Source organism: Gouania willdenowi, chromosome 19, assembly GCF_900634775.1.
Source record: "Gouania willdenowi chromosome 19, fGouWil2.1, whole genome shotgun sequence".
Taxonomy (NCBI): Eukaryota; Metazoa; Chordata; class Actinopteri; order Blenniiformes; family Gobiesocidae; genus Gouania; species Gouania willdenowi.
In genome coordinates this window covers 12,908,104-12,933,539 of record NC_041062.1, presented here as the reverse complement: position 1 = coordinate 12,933,539, position 25,436 = coordinate 12,908,104, and the positions used below count along the sequence as shown (strand labels likewise).

The window sequence follows — 25,436 nt, the reverse complement described above, 5'->3', positions numbered from 1 at the left end:
TTTTAACAGACAAAGATAATGCATCTAGTCTAGGCAGAATACTGAAAAGTTCTGCTTTTTGTTGTAAAAACAAGATTATTAACTGAAGTTTTAATAACAATTTTACATAAATTAAATATAACAATTTATTTATATCATCATGCATGTATATAATGTCACATATTTCTTGCAATGCCTTCAAATAGCAATATTATAGCTAATTTATTTAGGCACTGGCTTTGAATAGTAGCACATCATTGCTGTGTACTGTGTAGATGTGCTGTGGTTTTTAAATATACACTTTTTTTTTCCTCTTTGGCATGTTTATTTGTTTCTCATAATTCCTTACTCTTACTGGTCTTGGACAATGTAAAAATAAAAGAACAATTAAAAACTCGTAATAAAAGTGCATATTTGTCTTTCCTTTTTTTTTTTTTTTTTTTTTTTTTTTTTTTTTTTCAGTTTAGAGTAAATAAGTACAATAGCCCATAAAATTAATGTTTAAAAGTTGTTTGAATTAAGTATCATGTGGGTTGATGAAATAAACTAAAAAAAAGAAGAAAAAAAGATCATTAATAAAAAACTAATCCATTATTCACAGGCGGTATTCTTTTAGTGTGTGTTTAAACTCAGCGTGCAAATAAACGTCTATTTGTTATGCAGGCACGTCAAACAACAATAGAGAATTGTAACTCGTCTGTGGAGGGGTTGGGGGGGGGGGGGGGGGGGGACGTCCCTCCCCCTCTGCTTTGTGAGTGGTTTAAAGTTTCCCCTGCTCGCCTCTGATTGGCTGTGAAGTTATTCTGAGGAGAATAACTTCAGAGCTGCGTGTATCGGCTCTCACTGCGGACTGTGTGCGTCTGTGTATGTGTGTGTGTGTGTGATGACAGGATGCACAGTCACACACTCAGTCAGGCACAGATATTAATTAATTCATTAATTAATTTTTAGAGGACACTTTATTCCCAAAACACCTCAGATTTGGAATAATCTGGGTTTTTTTTTTTTTTTTTTCCTCCTTTCTTGTAATTTTTCCATTCTACACCATCAGGATGTCTGCTGTTTGGATTAATACCGCAATCTGGATTCTACTTTTGACCTTTTTTGACGTGGGTCGTGCTAATTATTCAGATGACCAATGCAGCTGGAGAGGAAGGTAAGTTGCTCATGCATTGCAAAGATGATACAAAACAGCTGCACATGCGTGGTGGCTGCAGGTGAACCAGCACTTCTACATGAAAATGCATCTGATTTGGCCTTAGGTTGTGTCTGTGCGCGTGCGTGTGTGTGCAGGAGGCTCCAGACAGACAGGAGTCTCAGGGATTGGTTTTAGCCTGTGGATATAAACGGATAATCTGTTTATGGCTAATAAGTATAAAGAGTTAAACGAATAAAGGAAAAAAAAAAAAAAGTCACTAGATGACTAGATTAGAGGTGGTGGAAAAAAAATTGATAGTTGATTTAATCATGATTTTATTATTGACGATTATGAATCGATTCTTAAATTCCCCAAAGATCGAATATTTACATTTTTCAAATTGTAATTCAAAGAAAGGTCAAATAATTCAGCAGCACACTGATATTAAAATGAAGATCAATAATCAAGAATAATCAAATCGATAATCATTATATATTGAAAATCAGTTTGAAATCTAATTGAGATTTCAATAATGGGAATCAAATTGGGATAATGGGTTAATTAACCAACCTTGTTGACTATTGGATGTGTTTAGGTTTAAAGTTTTCAACTTTGGACAAACTTTTACCATTAGTGGCCCACAGTTCTACAGATGTGCCAATAGGGGGCGCAACCACAGTTATGTACTGTAAAAAAGTTGCATTTGGATGAAGAAATTATACTTTTGTCAATTCAACAATTTGAAATTTGACACCAGAGTTCTGAATACCCATAATGACTGTGTCCTGTCTATTGTTGTTCCCTGTCAGTGGTCTGTCCCAGCTGAAGGGCAGCGTGGAGCAGATCTCCCTCCACTGCTCTGAGGGCACCCTGGACTGGCTGTATCCCAAAGGTGCTGTGCGCCTGACCCTGTCACCCCGCCTGCCCTCCCTGGCTGTCGGCCCAGGCAGCAGCAGCTCAGGCTTGATCACGGCTTGCGTCAAACCCTCGGAGCATTTCCACGGGGCTCAGCTTTACCTGGAGCGAGATGGAGTCCTGGAGCTCCTGGTCGGGGACAGATTAGAGTCTTCTCCCCCACCCAGGGTACGCTGCTTCAGCCGCCTACCTGGGGAGAGGGTGGCTCTGTTTGTGCAGGCTACGCCTCATCAGGACATCAGCCGGAGGATCGCATCCTTCCGTTATGAGCTGAGAGGAGATTGGACTGCACGCCTGTCACTGGACTCCAGCCCGATCAGCAATGAAGGTGAGTGTGTGAGGCGTCTGTCAAGTTGGACATAATGCTATTTTCTATTTTCCGATACGCAAGAATCTTTTAATAGCTGTAGAGCATTTTTTATGTAAAGTATGGGAGTTGGGATTTGCATTTTCTTAGTAGATTCTGCCTAAATCAGAGTTAGCTGCAGGATTCTGATTAAAGGCCAAAGTTTCCCTACAGCCATGCTAGTTTGGAGCAGGCAAATAGGAGCTCTGCAGTAAAGAGGAGGGCCACAAAAGCACAGTGTGAGAGGTTTTCTCCAGAGTCCAGGGTCCTTTCATTGGCTCCAGCATGAGCATTCTGGGATTACTGCCATCGCCTAGACAACAGGGAGGCCTCGGAGATTGTCTCCTCTTTTGTTGAGCTGCCTCTCCGTGGGGAGACATGTCTGTAGGAGTGCACCACCCCCTCCACACACACACTAGTTACGTTTGGAAGGGGGGGTTTGCTCAAGAGGAAGGAATCTCATTTATCAGGAGGTTTGCACCAAAGCAGAGAATGTGTGTGTTGGGCAAGGGGGGGGCTCACAAAACCACAAGAGGAACTTTAAAAAATGCCAGAAGTTTTTTTTTTCTCTTTAAACTGCTAGGTTACTTCAGTGTAAGAGGCCATAGTTTTTGGCTTTAATCTTCTTAAAGATCCTTTTGTGTGGTCTAAGCATGGACTAAACCATGCATTGTTTCTTTTGAACTAATTTACGCTGTATCTAGTCTTTGCAGAAAGTGGAAGTTGAACATTTTCAGTAGAGTTTGACCTTGTCTAAAACTCTTTAAATTGCCCCCTTCTCCCTTTTTGGTGGTTTTAAAGAGGTGTGACACCTTTAAAGACAGTCACACCTGATAGGACTTTGATCTTGCATCCTCTTGCAAAGAACTGAACCCACAGTCACACACTCCTCTGGTCCCCTTCGTCCAACTGTAAAAGCAGCAGCTGTTGTAGTAAATCTGCTCCTTTGGAACCGGTTTTGGCATCTTTCAGCTCTACAACCACATTCCTGTGCACGGTATCAGGATTATCATAAAGGTGTTACCATCGTTCTTTCTACAGCTTTAAGTCTGGTTTGGAGGTCACCAACTGACACTTTTCTTGTTGTCTCTCTAGAAGCCTGCAGGCCGTGCAACAACACTGAGATGCTGATGGCTGTTTGCACCAGTGACTTCGGTAAGATCCCAGCACACATTGTGATCTACTGTGGGAGAACATAGTAGAGCTCAAGATTGATAGTCAGGGATGCTACTTCACCACAATGAGGTAAAAATGAGTGGAACAAGTCACTAGTAAGAAGTCCATAAAGAAGAGTTGAGAAAAGACTTCTTCTAGGATCTCTGGTTTAGGTTTCATAAATGCCTTCGTCTGAAAAATGGTATTAATCATGAGTGAGATGATAGTACTGGTAGTACCGTGATGATAACTGTGCTTCTCTCCTTTACAGTGGTGCGAGGTAACATCCGATCAGTCGAGGAGGATGAGAATTTGAGAGCCGCCGTAATCAAAGTCAGCGCCACCCGTGTGTTTCGTCAGAAATACACACTGTTCACCGCTAACGGCCGCTTGAGCAGCCGAGGAGAAATCCGGACTCTGCTTCAGTGCGGCGTCAAACCAGGACCTGGGAGCTTCCTCTTCACTGGTCGAGTGCACTTCGGCGAGGCGTGGCTGGGCTGTGCTCCTCGCTTTAAGGACTTTAAGCAAGCCTACATCGCAGCCAAAGCAGCAAAGCAAATACCTTGTGAACTGCCCGTGGACTGAGAGTAAAAGTCAACTGTAGCTTTTCAGCTGCACAGAAGTGAGGATGTGCTCCAAACCAGGCCTGCCCGTTTCCATGTCTGGAAGGTAGCTGGGCTGTGCAAATGTCGGCCGGTGTCACCGGCAGACGCCCTCCAATAGGGCCGAGGAGTGAAATGAGCTTCTTTACCACACAGTGCACTACGCTGTCACTTGGTATCGAAGACGTGGTGAGGATGTGGTGAGGATGTGGTGGTGTGAGAGGCGTGGTTGAAATGAAGATCATAAGAGTGCAGTATTAGCCAAGTCAACAAAAGGTGACACTGCAAAGATGGTCTGAAGTCTGACTGAGGAAACGTACGATAGCCTTTCACGGCAAACTGAATGTCATCGCTTTGAGTCTCAGGAAATTTATATTACCTTTTTTAAGAAGCTAGCTGGCTGTTCATCAACATACCATTGACAATATATACGATGTGTGATGTTTAGCTAGCCTTTTCTGCTCTGGGGTTGTCTTCAGTCAGTGTTATTAAGGAGATTCTAAAATATATAACTATTTGCACTGAAACAGGAGACGGAGGGATCCGGAAAGCACGATGCTGCAAGCACTAAAAACCAAATGAAAAAGCAACTATATGTAGCATAGTGGACTTGTTGAGAGTTTAATATATGTACAGGCATTGTGAGCATGTAGTGGAAACACAAAGCTATAGGACAGGATTCACCCACAAACACTCAGGTTTCAGTCAGTCTCAGATCTGACTTCCTAAAAAAATAACAGCAGCTTTTTGTTGCTCTGCATTGAAACGAATAATCATTTATTCTCACCTCATACATCATCAGATTTGACTTTGAATGATGAATATAAACCTGCTGCGTAAACATGCTACATCTGGTATCTGTTGACTCACGTATTTGTATATTAATCTAAATCAATACTGCAGTGTTCAAATATTTAAAGACAAAAGCCTTTGTATGACAACACGAGATTTTTTTTTTTTTATTTTCATATTTGATTCTATTGGTAAAGGCTCGCTCAAGTGAAAATGAAATATGCATTCACTTTGTGTTAAATTTATAATATGATCTGTATCTAATGTGCACTATTAGAACGAGCAGCAGGGGTTTACACCAAATGACCACAATGTTCTGTAGCAGCATGTCTACACACTGCCTCAATGCTGTTTTTTTTTATCTACAATGAATTTTTGTCAATATGTGAATATAAATGTTTTTATGTTTTAGTGTTGTTGATCATTTTTATGTTTGTATGTTATTAAAATATTATTCTAAATATAATTCTTCTGTCTTTGGTGCTTACTTTATGACAATATATCAACCAGCATCGAGTGAGTGGAATGGAAGACTATCAGGATCAACTAAAAATTCTCTCTACACTTATATCCAACAAACGTTCCTACCTAATCCTGTATTTACTAGAGAAATATGCAATGACTTAATTTTTTATTATTAATAATTTTCCAGTACTTAGTGACAGAATGCCTTCACTTGTTGGGGAGAATTCCAGAATTGCTTTTGGTAAGTATTAGGGCTGGGACTTTAATGTGTTAATTACAATTAATTAATTCTAAAAACAATAACGCAGTTAATCACTTTTTTTTTGCACACCATGATGCTCTGAGCAGTCATCACTGGACAAGATCACAAGGTTCAGAGCCAAAATGAATAAGTACGTGACTGACAAATGAACAAACTGACCAGATAAATGATAATAGTGGACACTCACTGTGGTAGAGGAAGTGGGCGGGGCAAGAAGCGCTGCTACAATGGCATCGTCTGACCAACTTATGAACTGCTTAGTCATCAGTTGTTCTGTTTATTTCAGGCCAACTGTTTTGCAATGTTCAGTTCCCACTTCTCTGAAATGTTCTGTACGAAGTGCTGATTTTTTTCATTTTAATACACAAAAACATGTTTGTTTTCAAAAGTTTTAAAAAAAAATGATGGAAAAGAATGAAAACAGCTTATTTAAATTTAAGTTTGTGCTTTGTGAACAATGCAAGCATAATATTCTTTAATCATATTGCACATTATGTTAGCACTCAGTGATGAAAATAATAAACACAATGTTGTTGTTCATTTATTGTTTTCAGTCACATACCAAAATCCATCTAAATTGGAAAAACGTTGCTCTTCGTGTCAAATATTGTTGTGCAATTAATTTAGATTAATCGAGATTAATTAATTACAAAGTCTATAATTAATTATATTTCCTTTTTTTTATCAAGTCCCATCACTAGTAAATATATAATCCAAGTTAAAAGTGCAAACTGTGACTCAAAATGCTACTCACTTTTTTCTTGTTGTTGTTGTGTACACTAGTTAAAATCACTACTTCTCTGTTATATGTGAACGGATCAGGCTGAAATTTGGTAGGTATAATCTATGGATGTGTTCGCGTCGACGCTTGAGCCCAATTTTTGATTTGTGGCCCAAAAAAAAAAAAAATAAAGTCGATTTCTCATTTTTTTGCCAGTCAAATATTACAACGGTTGATGCTACCAAATCATTGGCACATACCAATATATAAATGGAGCCCATTATCCCGTATGTGTCACGGGGGCGCCAGAGAGCCCCGTTTTTCAAATGACTACTCCTCTGTTAGTTCTTGTTAGATTGGAATTCAGTTTGGTATGAACACTCTATGAATGAATATGATGAGACGCTCGGAGCCCTTTTTTTGAAATGGGGCCCGGGGGCCCACCCCCCATTTCCGGTAATTTCCAAATTTATGGTAACATAGTCATGTGATATTTTGTTTCAAAGGTCATCCAAAGTAGATTACGATTATGCCTCGCACAAATTTCCATTAACATCGTTTTCTCATTTATTTGTGAGTCGGGGAATTTTCAAAGTTTAAATTGGTTGAAAAAGTTGAAAAAAGTTAAAAAGTTGCAAAGTCCATAATGTTGAAATAGTGGATCCGGTCAGAGTCCGGGTGTGATCATGGTTTCACACATCAACCTCTGAAAAATGTGTGTCACTTATCATTGAGGACGATCGCGGTATTCCGTTTTGCAGTCACTTCTACAGCTCAAGGGAGAATGGGGTGACTTTATGCACACATTGTTGTGTTCAGTATTGAACACATTGAACACTTCATTGTGTTCGACATCAAACCCAATAATGTGTTCAGAAGGTGTTGACAGGATTGTGTTTTAAATTGTGCTCAACCTTTTTACAGTGCATGCACCAAATAGATAACCTTGCCTATATCTGCGCTGATCGTTATGCCGCTCGGGATGTTTATCTGATAATCAATTGATGTTTTTAAGTAGCGACCGTTTAAGGAAATATTTTTGTTGCAAGCCGGAACGTACTGTATTGAATGCTGCATTAATTAACTTTGGTCTGTCAGAAGGGAAGTTTCATCCTCTGAGCTACATTTTGGGTTTAACGCAACATTTAAGGACTCAGTATTGATGAGAGACGTTAGCCAGGTAATGCAGGAATTTGGGGGAAGTTTCCGGCTCCAGAATTGTTTTGGATCGGGTGATTGGGTCCATTCTCATCAATGTTGATCCGGTTTAATGGATAAGAATTGGAATTGCATGCTGACTCACTAGCAGTTCTAAATGACTCAAAATTAGTATAAATAAAAGAGCGCTTTAGGACTCGTTCTCTCTTGTAAAGAACTAATAAAGCTATATAAACTTCAATCCTTAGCTTTGATATTGTTGTGATTTGATGTACATTCTTAACCAATATTTACTGTACTGGATACGGGGTTTGATGGCGCATCAGTGCTGGGGACGAGGTCCGGTATCGGCTCTGTATTGCTGCGAAACCGATACCAAAATCCGACATCGATGTTGCACGTCCAATGCTAGTCTTTTTTTACTCGGAGGAACCGAGTCATTTGACTGAATTCTCGGGAACATAGTACGTGCTATTTGGCACGGAGACGTTCCGCAGACGTAGTTCATCTGAACTTTTTAAAGAGGACATAAAAGCAGATTCATAAAAAACCTCACTTTGCTTGACAGCAAAATTATGATATTGTTGAATTTTTTGACATTGAGGTCGGGCTTTTCCTCCCACAAATGACCAAAACACAACTATAATTTGAAACATTTCCTGGAAAGTGTGTAGAGGGAATAGCAAAGCTATATGTTACGGTACCGCAGTTCATCGCATTTTTTGGTTTCTGTTGCATCAAGCATGGTTTCTCTCTTCCCCATACCTTTAGTCAAATATAAAGATGAGTAACTATATCTACTCTTTACTTTATCTGTCTCTTTCTGCAGATATTGCTATTTAAAGCTGACAGCTCGTGGTATTTTGAAAGATGGGATCCATCTCCATGTAATGTTTTTAAAAGGCCTCGAAAGATTTGTGGGTTTTTACATTTAATACATCTAAACTGTTTGGACTACATGTGAGCGTTTGAGTCTACATGTCTCTTTCATAGTAAACTGTTCACAGACATAAGTCACTTAAAGTGCTCATGAATCACATTCCTGAAAGCTTGGAACAAACGGCACGTCCAAGAGAGGCACAGAGCCTCAAAGGAGGAGAGATTTAAGGACTGTTTAGGAGCCCGAGGGCCTTCGGACAGAGAAGGAGGTGAAAAAAACAGCACTTGGAATTCTGTTGTCCCATTTTGAGGATTCAGGAAGCAATAAATTGCCATTAAGGGAGCAGAGTGGCAGACAGGGCTGAGCTGAGGTGCCACGCAGTCGCTGGCTTTATCCTGACTGTGTGTACAAGGACACAATCAAAGCAAGGTCTTTTTCACTGGTTTGGCTGCAGGCCCTCAGCCCCAAGTTCAGGTTTGTGTACAAATCTGACTTTAAATCATCAAATAGCAAACAGCCCATGGTGTGTAGTAAACACACACATCTCCTCCTTGATCCAAATCTTCATCATAAATTCACCACCTGTTTCCTTTCCTTATAATATTCTGCAATAACATTCTGGCTATACAGCGCACGCCTCATTAAAATCTCCAATTTACTGCATGCATTAAATTTGTTTGAAAAAGAGCAGCTGGGAATTAACATAGTGCTCAGGTTAAAGGAAAAGAGTCACAAAATCTTGCAATGGTTCCAGCACCCAACCAGATCTCTCCCACAGTACGGACCAGGCTTAGCCTATGCATGAGGGACTCATGGGAGTCAAATCCAGCCATTTGTTATTTCAGTGCCCCCCAGAAACACACACACACACACACAGACAGACACACACATACACACCATCGCAGCCCATCTGAGGTTACTGCAGCTCGGCTGATAAGCCAAAACAAAGAGCACTCAAATTGTACCCTCTCACCTAATACATCATGTGACATTTTGACAAAAGCTTCACTTCCTACATTGTTGTCACATCTTTTCGACCCCAGCTTGAACCCGTTAAAGAGGATAATTAACGTCAGTAGGGACATATCGCACAGGTTTTTACCTGCTGAACACAGATACAATGTGCTTTAAAGATTGTCATCATAATGCTGAGATGTTTAGAGATTTGTTCTTTAAAAAAAAAAAAAGGAAGAAGAATTACACCAAAATGTCTCCTGTAAAAACAGAGGTAACCCTTAAACTCACCCACTCTATCCCGTTATCTTTACTACGTACAGACACTGTAGAGCAGAGGGTACAATGGCAACAGGAAACCTAAGTGGAGGGAGCGGTTTTATTGGGCGCGGACTTGAACCAGTCCCTGAGGGAGTTTGAGGGAAGTGGACGGAGACAAAAGCTCCTGAGATGAGAGGGGGCTCAACACCCAGTGCACTGGTCTTCATGTCATCTGTCCACTGAGTCCCTCACACAGTTATTATTACACTACAATTTCATTTAGAGACAGGTTAAGTCCATGATTTCTGATAATGTTTGTATAGAAATACTTTTACAGTTGTGGTTATGTGTACAGTAGAAGGCAGAGGTCAGTCATTGTAATCAATCACCTATGGAAAGCCATTTGAGCACAATTTTGATATCAACCATTAAGCTCTACAAGTACTAAATTTGGAGTACATGTACTCAATTTTGGTTTAGTAGTACACAAGTACACTTTACTAGAGAAGCAAAACATTTCACAATAGTACTACTACTGACGCAAAATGGGTCACTTGTACTAGTATTAGGGCTGGGCAAAAAAAATCAATTTAATCGATTAGTCAAATTTGTAGATAAAAATGATATTTATTTTGCAAATTCTAATTTTAAAAAAAAATTCGAACTTTTCTTTTTTTTTTTTTCTCCACCACAGTTTTTTCGGACTTTTTCGCATTCCTATGTGAGCTCGCCCCCTCTTTGTTTGCATGTGTTTACCCTTTGAGTAGGCTATATGTGTGCCACAGGCATGTTTACATTTTTATTCTCACTATGCTGAGATGCTGAGGGAAGAGTTTATTATTTTTTTACATGTTACATGTTATAAAATCTGTAGTTGTCTGATTTCTTAATCAAAAAATTTAAGCTACTGTGAAGTTGCTGTTGCACTTTGGCTTAAACCTGGGTTAAAGCTTGAAATTGGTGAATGACAGAGAATCATTGACTTTTTATTTTGGGATTGTTCTATGCATTTTAACTCTTGAGGACAAACACAGCAGTAAAGTTGCACTTTTGACAATATATCTGATGTCTGCAGTCATTTTTAAGTGCATTAAAAAAAAAAATCGAAACTTGAATTAATTTTTTGGGCAAAATCGTCCAGCCCTAACTAGTATTAAGCCTTATATGCTAAAAACAGGGGTAAAGAAAAGTCAGGCTATTATTTTAAGTACTACTAGTACTAGTACTGTCCCCTGTCCATGGTACAGGACACCCAATGCAAGCTGGAGATAGGCACCAGCAGACCCCCGCGACCCTGAAAAAAGCAACAAGCGGGTCAGAAAATGGATGGATAGATACTAGTAACACAAAATTACCTACTAGTAGATGGTTTTCCTTTACTAGTAAGGTCTACTCACGCACTAGAGCAGCAAAAACCTTCACTAGTAGTAAAACAACATTTTTGTTTACAAGTCGTACTTGTACTCCCAACATTTCACTAGTAGATTGTTTTTCGTGTACTAGAAGTACTAGTAAAGCCAAAAGATTCACCAGTAGCACTAGTAGACCTAATAAAAATGAAGTCGGAGGGAATTTAACCAAATCCAGCCCTTGATTGGTTGTAATATTTTGGAAAACCAATGGCAAGCCTGAATTTGCTGAAGTAAGGGCATCGATTATACTAAGTCTAATTCATAAGAACTATTCTTACATACTGGGCACGTGCAGCAATATCATTGTACATCAATATTTAATGGAATAATCAAAATGATTTGTCTTTGACTCTTTATCAATTCTGATATTTGTGTTTTTTTAGTCTTTTAAAACTGTCATATATCCACTAGGGATGTAACGATTAATCGTAAGGCAGTTAAAAATCGATTCAAAGGTATCACGGTTGATATCGATTTTCTGACAATTGAATTGCAGTACTTTTTTTTTGATCCGGAAGTGTTGGCGGCGGGCGGAGTCTGCTAATACTTTCTTTCTGGCTGCCTTCTACTCTTAAATATGTTAATAAATGATTCATTACCCCTTTATCACCGAAAGAATATCTGTAATATTACTTGAATATCTGTAAAAGTCACGTTTTTCTATTAGCTCTGTCTGCTAGCATAGCTTCTCTTCTTCACTGCTAGAATATCTGCAAGCCAACCAACCACTGTGTTACCAGCGCCCTCTGCTGGTCCAAACAAATATAACGTAAATCAGTGCAATGACGGTTTTGTTTTTTTTAAAAGTCCAATTGTTAAGGCACAAAATACATTTTCAGTTGCACTTTTAAAAGAAAAAGAACTATTATGCAGTTTTGCATTGTTTATTATAGAACCAGAATTTAAATTAATAGGCTTCATTTTCATTTGTATTAATCCTTTATTTATTTAATTCAAGATTTATTTTTAGTTAAATTGCATTGTTTTGAATAGTTTATCAAGGAATTCTTTTGACAATGAAAAATAAAAGGAAAATAATACAGTATTTTCTAGTCTAGTTTTTCTAATTTGTCTACAGTCCCATTTTGTAAATGAAAAAATCGTGAGAGAATCGTATCGTGAACCCAGTATCGTGAATCGAATCGTATCGGGAGTTGAGTGAATCGTTACATCCCTAATATCCACTCATTCATTTTCTACGTCCACAAAGACAGGTTTAGGATCCAGGGGAGCTTCAGTCAATCCCATTTAACCCTGCGGGCGATGTAACCCCTGGATATTACACAGCCCAGTTCCACGTCACTGTGATTCTGGTTCAGGAATCTTGGAGCCTGATGCTTTCTGGCAAAGTGGTCCAAACCGCTTATGCATAACCAAAGTGGGAGGATTAACAGACAGACACACGCATTAAACTTTTGATTTAGAGACACCAATCAGATGGCAGATCAGATTTGGTAGATTGTCGTAAAAGCTTGAATAACCACTGTGGAATTCTATGCGCTTCATTTCCCATATAAGCGTGTGATGATTTTTCCCACACATGCAGCAACCAAACACCGTGTCTACGCTTTTCTTCCTGTGACTCAGATGCTCACGGTGCCAACTCTTCACCAGCTGAGAACGAGTTTATAGGAACACATGTTGGCATCCAAGTGTCCCAGCTGACGGTGTTTTGTTCATTTAACAGCCTGCAGCAGCTGGATGTGATGATTATCGAGCAAAAAACAGTAAGTTGTGTGAACTTGTTCTCCTTATGACTTCCTATATGATTATATAAGGAAATCTCAGGTCTTGTTCAAAACTATAGCAATAAATCTGTTTTATTGCACTGAGCCTCCATTCACAGTGTGGTCAACTTTAAAGCAGAGCAAGCACTTGTGCTGGGTTGAGGGGTCAATGCGGAATAGAGAACAAGTGCAGGAGCATGTTTCTCTGACCACGTTATCCCTCTGAAGTGCTGAAAGGAGGAGAGCGAGCAGCCCCCTTTGTTCTTCAAGAGCCTGCAGATGGCTGTAATCCCTTCCAAAAATGTGCACCCAAAATCCATCAAGACATGGGTGGACATGGTGCATGGAGTGTGGAGGCGGGCAAACTTTTCACAGGGAGGGGGTCCTGCACAGAAACACGGGTTGGGTCGAGCCTCCTTGGTGAGTGCTTTCCCGCCAAATAAAAAAAAAGTATTGTAAGGAGAGACCGAGGGGATGAATCACAGCCCCCTTCAATACAGCTGCCACCTTCGCTCAATCCCAGGACTATCATCACCTGCAGGGGGTAAAACCCCCTTAATCTTCAAAGAGCGAGATCTAAGGCTGCCAGAGGAGACAGACGGATGGATCCACTCATCCATCCATCCATCCATCCATCCATCCATCACTGCTCTGTCCTATCCAGGGTCAGTTAATGCTAAAACCACAGCACTATAAGACGCAGATTTACAGAATCACTCATGGTCACAGTCAGACATTTACTGTATGTGCTCCACACCTGTTCACCCAACACTCAGGTTCTAGACGGTAAAGAACAGTAAGAAAGGATACGGTGAAGCCATGTGTGCTGTCAGACTAATCGTTCACAGGCACCTTAGGTGTGCATGTAATGACTGTAGTTTAGAGCCTTTAATAATTCAGACAATGGGAACGTAATTTGCCAAGGTTGTATTTCATAATTTTTGTTAAAATGCTGGAAATTACATGGTTTAATAAAAATGAGTACAGTCCCTGCAAAAATATATCAATAAAAATAAATAAATACATATTGAATGTAAAAAAATTGGCTTGCATTGAAAACTTTTCTTTCCTAATTCTATGCTATTAAAATTTCATGCCTCCTGTGAAAATTCCGTGATGTGCCGTACTTACCTTGATTACATTTATTTTGCTTTCCGGGCCCATTTAAACTCGGCACACCAAACCATGCCCAAGCACATTAATTGTCACCTATAATCTGGATTATTTGGCTATAGTGGGAATGGAAGTGTACTGTGCTTGAGTTGCGTATTCAAGGCAGGAAACGTGACGACAAAATGTCATGCGTGGTTCGAAGCAGCTGGCATTAATGTGAGTGCAGCTTAAATGACCTCAGCGCAATTAAAAAACACAGGCAGAATAATCACTTAAACATCCACGTCTGTAGGGGGCAGTAGGGAGTCCAATTCGGCTATAAATGGTGTAAATAATTTCATGGAGCTGTTGCCACTATGTTGAAATTTTGTAAAATCTACAAGCTTAAAAAACATGTTAAACGTCTGCTAAATATACAATGTAAAGGTAATTTATTGAGATGTGTATTCAATTCTATGGTGTTTTTTTTACTAGGCTGACGTCACTGCAAACCTGAAACTCCCAGCATTGAAAGACTTAAATTACAGCTGTCATTTAAAATCCTTCTCTGAACATCAACAAACACAAAGGGGAGAAACTTCCTCTCACTATACCTGCCGCCCATCCTCTGTTTTCCTCATTCAACCTCACACATGCACTGCAGCCTGCCTCTCACTGTGGCTTCTCTGACTAATGTCTTGGGTTACCTCCTGAGAGATGCGCGGCCCCGCACCTTTTGTTCAAACAGTTTAACAAGGAAAGAGGGAGGCAGGGACGAAACTGCCTTTCAACGAGGATTTGTGTTTCCAGTACACAGCTAAAGGGCACGTTTGCCAACGGATCCCCTGTGCAAAGGGCACGAAAACATGTTACATGATCGTTACCCAATGATGTAACCTTAGTTGATCTTAACCTATTCGGAGAGAAAAAAAAGGTTGATTTTTCCAGAAATAAAGGGTAAATGCGGAGCAAACTGAGTATTAGGCTCACCTAGGAGTCTACAATTACAAACACCAACCTAAAATCATAAACAACACAGTGCCCATGAAGCTACAGTTCAATAATTCAACAGTGAAGCCACATCTACCTATAAAAGCAAAAAAAAAGGTCTACGTGAATGCGTGTGTGTGTTTGTGGAGCGAATGTCTCCCCGACGCGGTATATGTTCGACCTGAAACTTTGTCAAGGGCTTCCAAATACCCCAAGTGTGTGCATCCATTATTTTGGAGTAATTTGGTATTGCAAAACATTCAAAACGTTCAATTTAATTTTAAGATTAAAGCTCCCTCTCGATATTGAGCGCAGTACTTCCGGTTCCGGGTGATCCGGTTCGTGACGTCACTGTGTCGCAGTTTGTTTGGGTTTAAAAAAGGTCAACATTTAAAAAAAAAATTTGCACTGCTAAAAGTAATTTAAGTTTATGCGGAAACCCGGTGGCCGGGAAGTGTCAGGTGAATGTATTTAAAGAAATGAACACAAATGCAAAAAGGTCACAACACGAATGCAAAATGGCCACAACGGAAGTGTTTCTGACGGACCGGTATTACAGACGGACACGTTTCTGGCGGATGTTTTTAACGCACCAGAACAGAGAAGAACAAGAAGAAGACATCGAAACGCGTGTGAAAGTAAGTGAAAGTTGATTAGGATACTCTTATATTTTTCATATCAGGCTATCATATCATAAAACCCGTCCGACTGTAATACCGGTCCGTCGGAAACACTTCCGTTGTGGCCGGTTTGCATTTGTGTTCGTTTCCGTAAATGCATTCACCTGACACTTCCCAGCCACCGTATTTAAGAGTTGAAGGAATAATTATTCCTTTTAACACCCATTAAACGAAACCTTTGGATTACACACTTCTGTCACGATGGAATGTGACTAAGTAATGCTAAGTGGCTGCTGAGAGCTCTCCTCGTGTTGGATGGAGAGGCGGAAAAAGAAAGCGAGCGTCTGATTGATCCATTTATGATGCAGACGTGCTGACAGTCAGACGGCGTGTTTATATTCTAACTAAATGCACTCACACATGGTGCCACGGCTGCTGTGACGTGCCTGGAGCTTTCAGAGTTCTCCTCTTCCTTTGCTCCGCACTCTTTTCCAGGGGAACATGTGCACTGGAATTCTCCCCCAATTAAGACAGGGATTATGTGGGTCCTGTGTGGGAACGGCCTGAGTGTGGGAAAGCACTGTGGCTCTCTCTCGCTCTCTTTCACTCACTGGGTGCTGCTCATCCATCCACTATTTCTCACCCTTACTAAAAAACTGTGCCTTTATACTCTCTTTTGTCGCCACATATTTGACCTTTTCTTCACATTTGAATTTCATCACTTTTGTAGCTTTTAAGCTGAACCTCCAAAATCAGGTTTTGCATTATATCACCCGCACTTATGGTTATAATTATACAAAAAGAGGTATTTTTATTGATCACAATATAAAACAATACAGAATTTCCATAGGTTGCAGTCCCAATACTTGAAGCTTTTCCCTGCATACGACCCAACCCCCCCCCCCCCCCCCCCCTCGCCTCTCCAGCCTGAGGGCTGAAAGCTTGTCTGGGGAGAAGCTGAGGACTCTTGCATGAATAGTCTCAGACTGTCAGACTGAAAGAGGGGGTGAAAAGACAGCTCATCAGAAAAAACAGGTGTCTCTGAAAAGTGACAGTTACATGCTTTCCTTCAGTTGTGCCATACTTTCTTTATGCACACTGAGGACACAATGTACAGGATAGAGAAAGACTCAATGAAACCTGTCGCTCTAAAATCCCATGAGAACATGCAGTAGTTGTTTTTTTTTTTTTTTTTTTTGCACCCATTGTTTTGACATTTTTTTTCTCATGATCCTGCAATATTCACACCAAATTCTTGCGCATTCCGTCAACTCTTCCTTTCCTTATATTCCCATAAATCCCTTCCCCGTGCACTCCTCCACACAAGGCTTGTCCGTTCCAATTACAACGGGGTCGTCCAGCCCCCGGCTTGCTCACTCCGCACACACAGCTCGCTCTCATTAAGCCTGTATCAATTAGGCATTAACCTCCTAAAACAAAGGGCCCTGTTGAAGAGCAGCCCATCACAAGCCGTGTGAGGCACTTCCTCCGCAGAGCTACACCCTGCTTCCCATCCTCAGAGCCACACATTCACCCAAAGTTCTCTGCTTTTCCCACCGTCAAAACAAATCTGTGTAGTAAAGTAACGTCACCAAAACAGAGGCGGACACGAAATGAATGTGAATCAAGTGTTTACATGCTGTTATGTTCATCAGGGCAAGGCCATTATATAGTCTGGTTTAACTATCCAGGTTCTTCAATCAGCTCAGTATGTTTTACTATTTTCCTGCAATATTCTGCAATGCACTTGAGATAATTTTAATGATTTAAATCAATATTTTTAGAATATTGTTTGGTTTAGAAAATGCTAAAATTGCTAAAATTAGCATTAGGATTTTTATAGTTGCAGCTGGGTGGGTGATGTCTCCATTCAGCGATGTATCGCAATATTACGTCGCGCGACTCTTGGATCAATTTGAAATGCATCCAACGATTTTTATTTATTTTTATTTTACCTTTATTTAACCAGGAAAGTCTTTTCCACTCCAGGACACATTGTAACTGCACAAAGAAGTGCACTGAAACCTGGGCATGTTGACCAGCTTGTGTGTGTGTGTTTTTTTTTTTAAATCTAAAAAGAAAGAAGTAAATTTCTGCATTTATTTGTTGTATACACTTTATTTGTTGTATGTACTAGGCATATACCTCAGTTAAGTTGCACTAAAATCAAAGTTGGTTTAAAAGCTATAGTCAGATTGTATGTTATTTTTTTTTTATTTGAAGTTGTTGGCACATGGCATGTTAAAGACAATGTTTTGAGTGTAAAATATGTCAATAAAATATATTTCATACATAATGTTCTCACACACGTTTACAGATTAGTTGTTTCTTAAGTCATATATTAGTTGACAAAATGTCTCTCTCAATGTGCACACACCTCGGCAACAGCAGCAACAACACAGTGTCACTTACAGCAGCCCACACGGACAACGCATGCACCACAGAGTTCTAGTGTAACAATTACAAATCAAACATAATGTAGATCAAGCAGCAGTAATTACTTCTCAAGCAGAAAGAAATACTTTAATATCGAGATATATTGCATCGTATCGTATCGCCAGATGCCAAGCAATACACACCCCAGTGATGTCACTGTAATATTTGCTGATTGCTGGAGCTAACTGTTTCACGCTGCTGCTCGTTCAGTACGAGTTCACGTCGTACTTTTTCTTGTTCACTGTGGCGTGTAATAATGTGCTGTAGCTGTCCCTTCTGCTGCACATAGTGAACAGAGATGCAGCTCATTAATGCATTATAAAAATGAGTTTGCCATAAACAAGCCATATTTGTTTACTCTTTTTTTTTTTTTTCGCTTGAATAAAATGTCACCAGAGTTTTCTGAAAGTTCGTAACTAACTGTAATACATTGAAAGTTAAAACAATTTAAAAAAAGAAAATCCAACACAGTCCAAATATAGACATAATACAGTATCTCTGCTGTTCGTAAAGTGATTCAAGGAGTGAATTTTTAGTGCCTTTTTATACTGTGGTTTTATATTGGGCAACCCATTATAGCTGTACATTATGTTCAGTATTGGAATCCAGTGTTCTGCAACCCTGGACAGGATGTGCAAATATGGAAGGTGTATGGATACATGCAGAAACAAACAATATACTGTAGGTAGTAGCTGTATCAGAGGTCTAAGCAAGATTAAAACTACTTTTATGCGCAACAAATGGAGAACAAAATAAGGTTCTGTCAAGATTTGTAAATTGTGTAGCAAAGGCTCTATTCATTTTCCATATCTAAAGATAGGAAGGCTGTAGTTATCTTTCATTGGTTACATCGATTACAATAAATACTTGTAGTTTATTGCAGCATGAACTGCACATGTTCATAATAACTATTATATTATAATGCTGTGCTGTGGCATTTTAGGAGTTTGATATCTTGCTTATTGATGCTCTATGTATGTAAAATCATGTTGTTTTTCTTGTTTCTTTTCTCTCTATTTAATCAGAGCCTTTTCTGAGTATCATTTCTAGGATTCCTCCCTCACGGCCACAGTTCTATATCTGAAAAGTTGTTATTTAAATAAAGTGAGTACCCGTAAGTGTATATTTTCCATTCCTATATGTAAAAGCTGTATTTGCTCATTTCAACCTTCACCTCTGAGTGAGCAGAGAGCAGCCAGGTTTTGGTTTTTCCCACAGATCTACCAGTGAGAGGAATGGTCCCCAGTTCACTGCATTTTGGCACAGTGACTATGTTGGCACAGACCCAAGCTGAACCCCCACCCCTTTTCCCAGGGCCCTGGGAGTGTAATACATTATGAACAAAATCCCACTTCCCATTCCTCTCGAACCCTCACACCCTGACCCCCCCCCCACCCCACTCTCATCATAGCATGCCCACTGGAAAAGGGAATTGGGGTGACATGCGTATGACTTTCTTCTATTTTTCCCATCATCCGTCAGAACTTCAAAGCTATTCTGATGTTTTTAAAACTTTGAAAACCACTGAAAGTTCTTGCGCGAGGTTTGATGAATCTATCAGACGTACCATTGAGGCTGAAGCCTGACCAGCAAACTGAGGAGAGAAAAATGCAGATTCTTTCACTGTTTAAAGGGATTTAAAGGGAATGGCTGCCAGTTCACACCATGGTTTTAGTGTTATAAATATGAACTCTCATTGAGGGAGGAGGCCCAGGGCTGTTCACAGCGCCGCTTTGAGGGAGACCATTCACAGGCTTGTACGTGTCTGGGTAACATGTAATGACATTATTCTCACCAGAGTGACCCCTCATTGTCACAAGCCTTTCTTCTCCCCGAGCTCGTGAAATTGACATAAGCTTTACAAACATTCCACGCATTTTTTTCTCAAGGCCAGATTTCTTTCAGAGACCTTTCACGCAGGAAATTATCAGCACAAGCAGCGCTAGCTACTGATGGAGGCAACGCACTGGATACACATTGGTTTTAAGGCTTGTAATTTAGACTTTTAAGCAATATTAGTAGGACACAGCATACAAGGGAGTGTTTGATATTCAAAAAAGTTTGAGGCTTGGATTGTGAACATTTTGGGAGTTGATTTGTTTTTAGGATTGATAAAAGTTGCTCTCATGAGCATTAAAATGATTTAAATCCTTATAAAAACAAATGTATCTCTATGTTTTGATGAGGGTTTTGTTTATCCGTGCAGACCAAGTGTCATTTCCCTCAGCTGCTGCCTCGCATCCAGCCAGGATTCCTCACATACATGCCAGCCTGATAAAGTTACATTTAATATTTAAAAAAAAAAAAAGATATTCGACGCAACTGAGCGCGTTCACCATTTAGTTGTAAAACAACAAGGAAAAGGGATATTACAACTTACTTTTTTGCAAAAGATGCTTTCAGAAACATAAAACCAGTGCAAATGATCAAAACATACATTATGATATACAATTAAGTCTCAAGATACTGTATGTGATAAAGTAGTTTATTGCTATGCTGTACTGCAGGGATTATATAATATACTAAAGTTAAGGAGTTAAGAAGTTATGGAAACAAGTTGTTGATTGAGCAATAATGACAAATGAGATCATGAAATTAATATTTTAGAGAAAGGTCTGAACCATGTTATAACTTAAAGAATTGCCAGACTTACATTAAATTGATTCTTTGGATAGTTTGGTCCACCCTCCATACAGTATGTCAGAACCTCTGAATGCATAGTTTGACAATATTGTGGTAACTCTTTTAAACAGAACAGTAGCCCTTGAAGATCAATACATTGAAGGTATTGGCCTCTTGTAAAACTGGTTTTTCCTTCATCATAAACATTGGGTTTGTCGACCAATGGTCGTGTGGCTTGAACTTCGGGGAAAGTTTTGTGCATTGTGGGATTGGAAATCCTGTAGAAGAATGCAAATATGGCACCGAAAGCAGAAAATTCTCAAGACAGATGCTGCAAAGATAGGCCAGTTTTTATTTCACTAAGGATGTTGTGCAGACGTTAAGCTCCGTCCCCCTCCTCGTCCATCTCGTCTTCCCCCATCGCCACCTGGGACTTTTGTTTTCTGAACCAGATCTACCAAGGTCGTTACACATCATCTGACTGTATCAGAGGCAAAGCAAATAGTTTATATTTCAACGTCTCCATCGGGCCTCCGTCCTCCTTCCCTCCCTCCCTCCCTGCAAGCTATAAGGGAGCGTGTGAAGCGCCCACAAGAGGCTGCATGCATTTTATACTGTCCTCTTCAACAGGGAAGTCAGTTTAAAACCTGCTTTTTCCCCTCACCTCTCCTGCTGTTGTTCTCCAACTTTTCATCTAAATACGGGGCGCCATGCCCATGGTGACCCACAGTTCTCCCGTTCTTGAAATGAAATTTCGTTGCACTGTTGCTCTGTAACATGTGTAATGACAAAATAGAGCTGGTTGTGATTCTGATTCTAAATCTGTGCTGACATAGAGGAAGTAGCATTTATAATTTTTTGTGGTTTTGTCGTGACCTATATGAACTGCCTCATGTATCGCGCTAAATTTGTGATGCGAGGTTAGACTCCATTGTTGAAAGTTAAATTACTACTTATTTAGGATGTAAGACAGTGATTTGCTTGACACCATTTTTGTTCTGGTTTGTTTATGGTGTTACGCGTGATATGACATCACTCCACGAGACAATATATTTCAACCCTTTTTTGGGTGTTTTCAAAGCCATAGCACAATTTTCAGGTAGTAAAAACACTAGAAATGTAAAAGTAGTGGATGAGAACAACTTTTGGATGAAATACTGGTACAGTTTAAAAAAGGTCTGCAGCTTTAAGTTTACTAGAGTGAAGTAAGGAAACCTTACTGAAATGCTGATTGGGCAGGTTATGATATGACCCATTAATTATTCTGATTCTCTAAATAGCCTTTTCCATACCAAACCAAAACAGATCAGTCCATTTCAGAGTGGCCTCTCCTCCTGCAGTGGACCCTCCGGCCTCGTCTTGTCCTCTTTCTCCTTTCCATCTTTCAGTTCAGCAGCTTCCAGGATAAAATCAGCTTCTGGAGGTCCAGGGTCAAGATCACAACCAGGTTTAGCCAAGATTTGCTCTCTTTGAGCCCTAGAAAATAAGGTGTCAACCTTAATGATGTAAAAAACAAGATTCTAGAATCTAAAAGCGTGAGGATCCCATCATTAACACATCTTCAATAGCTGGGAAAAGACCTTGAATTAAGAGAGTATCGTTGAAATGTGTTCACCTGTAAGTAACCAGGAGGGCATGATGAGCTGTGACCACCTTCTGCAGTCTCTTCTTGTAGAAGCGAGCAGCAGAGCTGAGCTGCTCCTCTCTGACTCTGTAGGACGAGCGAACATCTTGCAGCATCCCGTCAACAAACGGCCTCATCTCTTTCTGCACAGTGGAGCTCTCAGAGAGGCTGAGACGATCAATGTAGTCCTACAGAGTGCATGTGTGAGGCTGGGATCACTGGTTTAATGAGGTCGCTTTAGTGATTTCCGTGTTTTTGTTACTCACAGATAAATCCTGTAAATAACAGACCAGCTTTACACGGTATTCATCATTAAGTTCTTTGAGCTGCAGCTGAACTTTAGAGTTCTGCTCTTCCACATCCTTCACTTGACTTTGACAACACATGTAGGCCTCGAAGGAAGTAGCAAATCAGAGCAATATTGATAACACATGACAAATTAGAAGCATCAAAAATAGCATTCACAAAGGACTGGGTTTGTATTCACTCACTGTACTGTCCTGGTGGTTTTTATCCAATGCCGCCCTGAACACAAAAACCCAGGATCAATAGGAATCCATAGCAGAGCCACATCACACACAGAAACAAACACACCACATCACACAGCAGTAGCAGAAGCTAAAGCGGCTACACGCAACAGACACGGCAAAGACCTTTGATGACTGGAAATGGAAAGCAAAGGATGTTTTGTTGCAGTTCTGACTGAATGGGAGTAAATTGCAAACATGCAGTTGTGGTCCTTACACTCGTTCCTCCAGCTTCCTCTGCTGCTCTTGGTTGTTGCTCCTTATTCTCTGCAGCAGGTCTTTCATCTCATCTTGGTTTTCAAGCAGCTGGAGAAACGAGACCATAAGAAGCAGGAAATGACTGTATGAGTTTACGGACGTGATTGTTTTTAAACGTTAAAGAAAAATAAAAAGTGATGTTGGATATACTTACAGTTTTTTCCACTGTTTTTTGCTCTCTATTCAATTCTGCCACATCCTCCATCTGTAAATATGAATAAACTATATTGAAATAATTGTTTAACAAAACATAAAAGTTCTTTCATATGGTTTGATATGGTCCATAAATTACAAACACTCTCACCTTGTCCCTGCTTTGAGTCATGTGACTAATCAAAGCTTTCACCCCCTCCAGCTCTCCTTGAAGCCCCTCTGCAGAGCCCCTGGCGCTCTGCTGCTGTTCCTCCATCTGCTTGCGGAGGGCGTCCTGAGCTTTAACCAGTGCCTGCAGCTCTGCTTTGAGCTCCTCACTCCATCCTACCTCTTGGACCAGAGTTTGTACGTCCTTATCGGAGGTGGTGAACTCGTCTCTCGAGTCGTTACTGCTGTTTTCTTTCTGGGTGCACAGGGTTCCTCGCTGTTGCTCCAGCTTCTTCATTCTGTTCACTTGTTTCAAGATCTAAGCAGGGATGACAAGTGAATCACAATCTACGTGTTTTGTGGTAGCAGTGGTGATCAATCAGGACCCTTTATGTTGAGTTGACCCACAACGTAATCAGAGAAACAGTTACCATAGAAACATAGAGTAGCGCATTAGGGTGGTTCACAAAATTAATTTTCACCAAATAGCTTTTTGCCTTGTTAGCGTTGACATTGTAAGCATCTGTACCAAAATGGAGTCAATCTCTGAACTTTTAAGGGTGGCACACATTTGAACCATGTTGATGTTTTTTTTCTACTTTCTACAAAACTGTTCTAATGTTTTTACTCGTTTTGTATAAATACAGGGAGTAATAATGACCATAGTTGCTTAACTTTATATCATTAGAGTTTCTGATATCTGTGGAAGTTCTGAATTCTTTAGTTGAGCGATAAAAACGGTGAAAACGCGCGCCACCATTTACGGACGTTACATTGGACCAATTTTTGGTGCAGATGTTCAAAATATCAATAAGAACCAGGCAAAATGAGACATGGCAACATTTTGAACACTTTTTATAAACCATTGTGTTGTGAACTGTCACTCTGATGAACGCTAAACAGTCAGTGTGTGTCAGGCCTGTTCATGTGAAATAACCCTGGAACTAAACTGTCACTGTGAATGTACATATACAGTACGTATATTATTTAATTTAAATGTTCATCTACGCACACACTTCAATGTAAATACTGTAAAATAAATGACCTCATGTTTACTTCATCATCCTTTTGCGCTACTCACCACTGCACTATTATCATATTATATTATTCTATTTAGTCTTTATTGGTCTTTAATTACTGTTTATATTTTTAGTTGATTGTTATTATGAATATTTACATTGTTCAGAGACAGGACAGTCCACTAAAGTCAAACTCCTTGTGTGTTAAATTAACATAGATGGCCAATAAAAATGATTCTGATTCTAAATCCATGCTTTAGTGACATTATTTATGGAGGTCATGAACCTTACCTCAGCTTTCAGTGCCAAAGTCTCTTTTTCGTGCTGCTCCCTCATCTTGTTGGTCTGAAGTTTCTCCTCAAGAAGCTCCTTAGTGATCTGATGGTTACAGTTTGGGTTTAGATCTCACACAGTTACCAACAAAAATGATTACATCACAGCATGTGCCATTTCATGGGAGAGAAAGTTGTTTTTTTTATCGATTATTTTCATTTTCTTTATTTGACTGATGGCCACCTTTAATCTTTCCTCTTCACTGTGGAGCAGCCTGCACGACAGATCTGCGTTGGAGTTGCTCAGATGAACCAGTCGACTCTCTAAGAAGTCCACTTTGGTGAGAAGATGTTCATTTGTTTCATGCAACTGCTCCTAATCAACAGAAACCTGTGTACAGCCTGCTGTTCTCTGACAGTCACACAAACCTGTTGGTTGTTAGGAGTGTGTGTGTGTTTGACTTACAGTCTCTCGTGTCACAAGTGGAACTTTCTCCTCAACATGATTGGAAGATGACTGCTCAACATTGGCGTCCATTTCTCTACTCCGTAACTGCTGCTTGTAACCATAGACAACGTGTTGCCATGACTCTTCAACACAAATCAGAATAGTGTCTGCATAGCCCATGACAGTGGTTCCCAGTCTTTTTTGTCCCACGTTTCCCCTTTGCGTTTTTGTCAAATCATGTGTACCCCCCTCTTCATATCATAAGTACAGTCTCCATAATTTCTTATGCTTTTCTATATGTGGAACAACGGGCTCTCATAAACCCCTAAATGTGTCTCAAATATTGGTTTCCTAAGGCTTCATTTACAAATTCAAAACAATGTGTGCAAAGTGTGAATGATTGAAAAAGAGTATATCATACAACTTATATGTGACTACTTCTATAGTAAATAAATAGGGTA

The 25,436-nt window shown here is 39.9% G+C and overlaps 2 protein-coding genes across 3 annotated transcripts; one reads left to right on the top strand and one right to left on the bottom strand.

The window, feature by feature from the left end:
- Window positions 1–842: 842 nt before the first annotated feature.
- metrn (meteorin, glial cell differentiation regulator) lies at window positions 843–9,110 on the top strand. 2 transcript variants are annotated; one of them, XR_003676249.1, is made up of 5 exons: window positions 843–1,135; window positions 1,927–2,360; window positions 3,474–3,533; window positions 3,805–4,787; window positions 9,100–9,110. XR_003676249.1 is itself a non-coding variant. In XM_028476453.1 (4 exons), the coding sequence occupies exons 1-4, from the start codon at window positions 1,032–1,034 to the stop codon at window positions 4,116–4,118; spliced, it is 912 nt and encodes a 303-aa protein (XP_028332254.1). In that variant the 5' UTR covers window positions 843–1,031; the 3' UTR covers window positions 4,119–5,263. The 2 variants fall into 2 exon arrangements, 1 of the variants encoding a protein (XP_028332254.1); XM_028476453.1 differs by lacking the exon at window positions 9,100–9,110 and having other exon boundaries at window positions 3,805–5,263.
- Window positions 9,111–21,843: 12,733 nt separating this feature from the next.
- Window positions 21,844–25,065, bottom strand: ccdc78 (coiled-coil domain containing 78). The gene is given in 9 exon segments (XM_028476890.1): window positions 21,844–22,003; window positions 22,143–22,339; window positions 22,418–22,543; window positions 22,787–22,984; window positions 23,091–23,141; window positions 23,241–23,555; window positions 24,547–24,633; window positions 24,772–24,903; window positions 24,994–25,065. Coding segments are annotated over 9 exon segments (1,338 nt in total).
- Window positions 25,066–25,436: the final 371 nt, after the last annotated feature.

Coding starts and splice junctions, on each gene's coding strand:
- metrn (XM_028476453.1), top strand. CDS start 1,032: ATGTCTGCTGTTTGGATTAATACCGCAATCTGGATTCTACTTTTGACC. Junction 1,136..1,926: donor CAATGCAGCTGGAGAGGAAG/GTAAGTTGCTCA, acceptor GTTCCCTGTCAG/TGGTCTGTCCCAGCTGAAGG. Junction 3,534..3,804: donor TGTTTGCACCAGTGACTTCG/GTAAGATCCCAG, acceptor TCTCCTTTACAG/TGGTGCGAGGTAACATCCGA.